Here is a 7,669-nt window from a genome sequence, read left to right as displayed (position 1 = left end):
AAATTTGTCATTGCCCTATCTAGCAACTCTATGAATGTGTGTCCTCCTTGACTTTCCTTCTTTACTTGTATGAATGCTCTTCTTATGCATAGATTGTTGGCCCTTTCTCACACTAAAATTTATCACAAAGCCAATGGGGTTGTGGTGTGGTGGTTTGGGAGTGGGGTGAGAAGTGGTGCAAGGGTGTGCGAGTTCAAACCATGCGTACCGCATTCCCCAAAGGGGAATAATAAAATATCTATTTGCTTCCAAAATTTATCCTTCGAAAACTAGAATATTGCCTAGAAGCGCCTCATCTCCTGGCTTGGAACTTTGGGTGGATGGAGATACAAGAAGCGCCGCGGGGCCGAAGAACCTTCAACCGAGGCCTACGACTATGATGCCATATGGGATGCGGATGCCGATGCCGATGCCATGGGACGACAGACACGTTGCACTCATGCAGCAGCCAAGAAAGACGGACGCTCGCTCTCGCCTTCCTTGCTCCTCTCTACGATGGGATGGGATGGGATGTCTGAACAGGCAGAAAGTAATAACCTAGGCCCCCGTAGGTCGCTAGCGTGTGGGACTTGCGGGCGGCGGGCGGGCGTTATCACAATGACATTTGGAATGGAATTTGGAAGATGCCCTCTCATCTCATATATTCTCGTTATTTTTATAGACGTACCTCTCGAACTTGAACGAGGGGGGAGACGGAGGAGAAATTAGAATGAGTATGAGGCGTGCGTTACATACAACAACCAACACAACAGTCTTACACCACGACCACGCTCCTCCTCCAACACAACAATTTCAATTGAAATTTGAAAGGACACACTTCAAAAGAAAGGAATGATGCTTTTTTAAGACCGGCAGTACTTTAAAAGAAAGGGAACAAACAGGAAAAGGATTGATGCAATGCAAAGTCCTAATATTATATAAAACAACGCCAGAATATTTTTATATATTCCTCTCTTTCTTTCCCCCTGCCTCAAAAAGGACATTCTCATTAGTTTATTACTCGCTCTCTAGTCTCTTCTTCGTCGTGCCCAGAAGAAATATTCCAGTGCAACATTTCAAGCAAAAATCCACACACTATTATTAACTGTACTTCGTTTTTGTCTCTATTCACCCGTGTATGCATTACTTGTAATAATGGCTCTCAAGACAATAAGTAAGAGTTGTCCATTTAAAGGTGGATCTCGCTTCCAGAGTATTGATTAAAAACAACTGTAATATATAAATTGAATAATGATATCATATATATATATATAGAGAGAGAGAATATAATGTATAAATGAGGGTGATGGTACATGTATATGCTTTGAGAACTTTTGTTAACTACTTGCTGCTAGTTCATGTAGGATTTTGCTGTTGTCCTGCTCTCTCTCTCATACGATCATCTCTCATTCATTCGTTCATTCTCTCTCTTTCTCTCTGTGCAGTAGGTCTGATTGTCTCTAGATTCTCTCCATACACTTGCAGCAACAAGACATTACCTTCCCCCCCCCCCCGGCCCCCCTCTCTCTCTCTCTCTCTCTCTCTCTCTCTCTCTCATGTTTCTAGAGTCTCACTGCTCGCCAAGGTTCTTACAAGCTTGATTTTTCAGCTCATCTCGCAACTCAGACAGATCCTGCTGCAGCAATGGTACTTGTGTAATGCAAGGAGTAGCCTGGCTCAAGAACTGATTCGTAAGTGAGTCCAAGAAAGCTCTCTCTCTCTCTCTCTCTCTCCATTGCGCGCAGGAAGATACACCCCCATACACATACACACGCCCATCTACACATTTTAATCTGGTAACACCCTTTTTATATCTCACACACACACACACAACTTGCATTTTCTTGGAACTGTTCCACAAGGAGTCTCCGCACCATTGTAGCAGGATAATTATCAGAGTAAGCTTTTCCTGTAGGAAGGTAACCCGCCTGAGAGAAAATGAAGGGGTCAGAATGTAGTGAACGTTGGCTTTTTACAAGATAACATACTGGTATGCATGCTGGATGAGGAAAAATATCATTGATCAGAAACAATATGCTTGTGCCCATTTTGAAAATCCGAGAGGTACTAAGCAAACCATCTTATTCATTTAAATTCCCAAAGAGTGGTACGCCACAGTTTTATTTTCTAGACATGCCCTACTTTGGTTTTCTAGACAAGTTTCACTGAATTATAAGAACAGTCAGGGTGCAGTGATCTTCTCAAGCAAATGATGAAAGGGGGATTCCTGTCTTCAATATTGTTAGGCCCTTGATTCGCAGCACTTTATGCTTACATGTGACCACTATTTTCAAGTGATATCTTTCTGAAAGCTCTTCTTCTTCTTCGTCTTCAGGTAAGTCGCTGTGATCATATGACCTCGTTCCACTATTCACATTATTGATGATCTGCTGAGAGCCTCTATCAAGCTCCTCTGAGTTCAGCTCTTTCAACATCGATGCCATTATCTGTCCTTCGTGAATGATTTTGTCTTAAGTACTGTTACATGCCAGTGTGAACATAGTAGCCATGGAACACTTTATGGAGCAACCCTTTCCCATGTCATGGTCAGAGATGGGAAGCTTGAGTAAGGGGCCTTGGGCTTTCAATGCAAGTAATTCAGGTTTTGCCTCTAGCACTGGATGCATGGATGCTTTGTCGACCTCCCCAGAGCTGAATAATCCGATCATGGTCTCCAGCAAGGTAGATAGTTCTGCGGACTTGCAGGATAGTATGCACCATGCCCAAGGAGATGCTGCTGCGTCATACCCTTATGATGATACGATGACAAGCTCAGCAGTTCCCCCTCGATTATCACCCGATAGCCCCTTTAGCAACACTGTTGGGGTTTCTGCAGGCCTGTCATCAGTGACCAATTTCAGGTCACATAAAGAACTCCAAGATGCATCTCAGTTGAGGAGAATGTCTGAGGGTGTGATGAATTCTGCAGGAGGTCAAATTAACTCCTTAGTTGGCAACCCATCTGTGTCTCGGGCATTTACAGCAGTTTCCCAATCTCCTGGACTCGGCATATCTTGCAGGGATGGTACCGCCTCCTCTTTGCACAACCAATCTACCTCCAGGGCTGCCACAACCTGGTGCCAATCCTACTTGAATGGTGCACGCACTCTCGATGGGATGAAACGCAAGACTGAAGTCTTTGAAGGCATGGCCGGTGACGCAGGGCATATGGGAAATGCGTGCCAAGATGAAGCTACTGTAAGTCTGATTGACATGCTACCCTAAAGTTTTGTTGAGTGGTGAAATTCTTGATATCTAATGTGCGGAAGAAAGTTTTTGAAGCACTCAAATCTTCTTTTGAATGTAGGCCAGAGGTGGGACTCAGGATGGCCTTTACACCAGTAGCTTAGCAGGAGCCCAGGCAGGCCTATCACAGTTAGGACAAGCAGCCAGCCAGCTGGCTCAGCAGCAGGTTTATGTGATGCTTTCTGTTGGCTTGCTGCTTAAAGTAGCTAGTGAAGTGTCATTACGCATCTCTAAACATTGATGCGATTGCAGATGCAAGGAGGCCATGGAGTTTTCATGCCTATTTATGGTACCCACACAGGTGTAGCTCAGCCTCAAGGCGCCGCTGCGGTTGTTGCTGGGACCGCAAGGCCTCGTGTAAGAGCTCGCAGAGGTCAAGCAACTGATCCCCACAGTATTGCTGAGCGGGTTTGTACTTTTTAATTTGTGTGTGCAGCAGGACTTGCCCAATCCACATATGTTCTCAAATATTTCAATGCATATGACTCACATCTGCAATCTTTTCTGTTCCTGCAGCTTCGTAGAGAGCGGATAGCAGAGAGAATGAAAGCATTGCAAGAGCTAGTACCCAACTCCAACAAGGTATTATACATGTCTAGATGCTCTGTGGTTGCAGCTGATTTTGAGAGGCTTAGATTTGTTCGATGCCTACGTCTTCACAAAATTAAAATGAATATGCTGCATGACGCATGTACATGACGGTTTGTTTATTTGGAATGCAAACAGAACTAAATAGTTCTGAAATACCCAAAGGAATTATGAAAGTACAGTTGATATTGGCTTCCTGTTTCTAACTTTTGTTTAAGACCAAAATCTTTGTAAATATACGTTCAATGGGACACGCTCTCTTTCAGACGGCTAGCTCAAATGCATAGTATGTGTCAAAACATTTGCAGTCAAAGCTGTGACTAGGATGGAAATTATGGAAAGTTTTCCGCTTTTGCAGACAGACAAGGCTTCTATGCTTGACGAGATAATCGAATATGTGAAATTTTTGCAACTTCAAGTGAAGGTCAGGAGTGCCTCTTTTGTCACAACTGTCTGACGTCTCTGACTCTGCCGTTTGCTTGGGCATTTTCCCCGTTTAATGGCTGTGCAAGAAAGGTGTAGCCATTTCTTTTCTCTTCTGGATCTACTGGCTAAGATCGGAGCATTCTTTCCAGTTTGTGTGCTCTTGTGGATGTTTACAAACTTTGACGTATCAACCCGTCTTTTGGGTGGTTCAAGCTCAATCCTGATAGTTGCGTTACATGTGTTAAATCAGGTTCTGAGTATGAGTAGGCTAGGAGTGGGCACAGTTGCACCTCTTATTGCAGACTTACCGGTTGAGGTATGTATGCATGCTTTAAACAGTAGAAAAGACTTCCCAATACAGTGTTATGTTTAAATGGCCCCAATAGCCCAGAAACCGTTGCTAAAGTTAGGTCTGAACCCAGATTAATCATGCTGCCGATGTAACAGGACGGAATGGTGTTGGCGGAGCGTCAAGTTGCTAGGCTCATGGAGGAAGACATGGGATCAGCTATGCAGTTCTTACAGGCCAAAGGTCTCTGCTTAATGCCAGTATCTCTGGCAAATGTGATTTCTGCCACCAGTGCACGATCAGTAGCAGTGCAGCAGGGTTTAGGGGCAGTCAGCCAATCACCATTGAATGCTTCTTCCACTACTACTGTTGGTGGTACCTCTAGCAGCACTATGATGTCAGCAGCGACTTCCAGTTGTGCTGGTGGAGATGGAGACAGTCTGACTCACGTTTAGGATTGGTGCTGCTATCCATTAAAAATTTCCGTCACATGGAAGAAACCTATGCTGCCAGGTTTCTAGACTGATGGTAACTGATGGAAGTGACAGGAGAGAGCCACCTTGCAGTAAGAGCACTCTCCTCAGACAGACATTTGGGCGTTGTTATAACCCTATCTTTGAGTGCTATACTGACTCTTAATGCTGAATTTCTCCATTCAGAGTGGATGACACTGAAGGCCTTGTGTATAGTGGTTTTGGGTCTCTGAAAAGTCCTGCTTGATCGTTTCTTGTAGAACAGTTGAATCTAACAGAATATGGTATGTTTTACATTCCCCTGATCTGCAAGTTCTTTGGGGATTGTTGGATGTATTTTTTTGAGAGGTACGTGACAGCTTGACGTACACCAGGAGGACAATCAATTGACACATTGTAATGTCTTACGTTGTAGGTTATTGAGTGACGAATTCAATGGCAAACTTGCCCCTGCAGGGGAGATGAAATAGAAAACCCGATACATAATATTTCAATGCTGCTGAATTAAAGGGCAATGCTTTGGATTAGTGATTTCAAGTGCCATTATTGCTCCTGCAAATTAGTAAACGTTCTTTAAGGTGTCAATATTCAGACACAGATTCCGAGTGCTGAAAGACACAGCCGTGTCCGAGTTTCACAGTTTGCAATCCTAGTCTAAATGAGGACAGATACTATTATCGAAGACTGAAGTGTGTTCCAATGGCAAATGACCGTACTTCAACATAAGCGAATGCGCATCATACTTTTAAATGAGCAAGGCTTAAGTGAGTATGCTTAATATACTGACTAGTGTTCCTCGCGCAAAGAACGCTATCCTGCTTGCCGTGAAGCAGGGTGCGAGGGAAGTTCCCTATCGCACAGTGGGTAATGCTATCACAAAAACATCACATGCTTTACTCTCCTCTACTCACAACCCCTCTATCTCTCATCCCATTTACACCTCTCCCCTTTGTATTCACACTCACTCACTCACTCAATCACTCAACCTCTCTCTCTCTCTCTTTCTCTCTCTCTCTTACACATGTATAAAAGGCCAAATATGCATTTGCATCAAGGAGTACATAGACTCATATGTACATGCAATGACCATGCACCAAACTTATAAACTTATATCTATACCTGCTCTGCACAACAATTAGAAACAACTTGTATCCTTGGATGCTACAATGAGAAATAACATTCCTGCGGTGAAATGAACCACAAATGAAAGATATATGAACCACACCACAAATTTAAGTATGTCCAAGCATTGCATGCAAACTCTTAGTATTAATAATTCACATAGGTGAAGCAAAGCTTGAAACCAAAGTTTCTTCTAGAGACTGCACCAATAACCTTGTATCACAATTTCAAGTATCAACAAACCACAAAGTGTCACTCCTTGATTGTGCTTATGTATCTACATCCAAATGTTACAAAAAAAATTACAGTTTCCATAGGGTCTAATCAAAACGAAGCTTTTTTTTCTTTGAGAAATAACTGGGAAATTTTTCACTCTCCAATATAGCATGGTCAGGTAAAGCAAGTCTGATCGCCACTTTTCGTCTTGTTGATGGTATAGGGGACATAATAGTATTTTTTCTCTTTCTTACACCTAAAATTTTAGAAGCCCACAACATTAATGTAAGCACATCTAACAACCAACAAAGACTACTTAACATTAAAACAACAATATTTGCTATGCGCAATAGCTAGAAGTAGCTCTACATGATCATTCGATGTTACAATCAGAAATAACATTGTTATGTTGAAATGAACCACAAAGTGTAAGCATATCCAAGCATCAAATACAGATAGGTGAAGCAAAGCCCAAAATCAAATCTTGCTCCAGAGCTGAAAACTTTGTACCATAAATCAAAGTATCAACAAACCACGAAGTACCACTTTTTGATTACACCTATGATAAATAGATATAGATACATCTACATTCAAACGCTACAAAGATGTTGAAACTTTCCATGGGGCCTAACCGAAATGAAGCTTTCTTTTCTTTGAGGAATCACTGGGAAAAAATCCATTCTCCAACACAGTATGCTCAGGAGAAGCAAGTCCCATTGCTACTCTTTGTCCTAGTGATGGTACAGGGGACATGATAGTATTTCCTCTCTTTCTTGCGCCTTAAATTTTAAAAGCTCACAACATAAATATGAACACATCCAATAATTGACAAAGATTACTTAACATTGGAATAACAATGCCTGAATTAACACTTGCAAATCACTTGGCAGGCATTGTCACAGCTTGATGTAGCGTCACAAAATAACTGAGGTCCTTAAATTCATACGCCGGCCACCCCCTCGGTATTCTATCAGTGTGAGATCACCGAAATCTCTTATCCTGCTCAGTTTCACCCATATGCACTCGAAAGCATTGAGTATACCCACAATGCACCACCTCAATAAAGATTGGAAGTAAAATCTCTATGTTGACATCATCATACAAACGCTCAATGACCCTTGCAAGCGTTCTTTTTATAATATCATGCATTGTCACTGCGCGCAAGTTACACTGCAATTCCTTTTGATACTCAGAAGCTGGATAATAATCCCAGCTTGGAGTAGGTATCTGCAAAAGTCAAGCAAACACTTATATACAGTGTAGGGAATATATACTCAATTACCATCGAGTATATGCCAACCGAATATAGCTTTGAGGCTATCTCACATAC

The 7,669-nt window shown here is 42.4% G+C and overlaps 1 protein-coding gene across 4 annotated transcripts; it reads left to right on the top strand.

The window, feature by feature from the left end:
* Positions 1-1,294: 1,294 nt before the first annotated feature.
* On the top strand, positions 1,295-6,119 carry LOC148038171 (transcription factor LRL3-like). Of its 4 annotated transcripts, none has more exons than XM_087669746.1 (8): positions 1,295-1,670; positions 2,315-3,177; positions 3,287-3,391; positions 3,478-3,633; positions 3,742-3,807; positions 4,172-4,237; positions 4,490-4,555; positions 4,687-6,116. In XM_087669746.1, the coding sequence occupies exons 2-8, from the start codon at positions 2,488-2,490 to the stop codon at positions 4,981-4,983; spliced, it is 1,446 nt and encodes a 481-aa protein (XP_087525872.1). In that variant the 5' UTR covers positions 1,295-1,670; positions 2,315-2,487; the 3' UTR covers positions 4,984-6,116. The 4 variants fall into 4 exon arrangements, with proteins under 4 accessions (XP_087525872.1, XP_087525865.1, XP_087525880.1 ...); XM_087669739.1 differs by having other exon boundaries at positions 1,295-1,674; XM_087669754.1 differs by lacking the exon at positions 1,295-1,670 and adding an exon at positions 1,770-2,043.
* Positions 6,120-7,669: the final 1,550 nt, after the last annotated feature.

Source organism: Lygodium microphyllum, chromosome 3 (assembly GCF_053477565.2).
Source record: "Lygodium microphyllum isolate KBCC chromosome 3, Lygodium_microphyllum_v1.1.10, whole genome shotgun sequence".
NCBI lineage: Eukaryota > Viridiplantae > Streptophyta > Polypodiopsida > Schizaeales > Lygodiaceae > Lygodium > Lygodium microphyllum.
The sequence above is the reverse complement of the archived record's forward strand: the minus strand, read 5'-3'. Positions and strand labels throughout refer to the sequence as shown.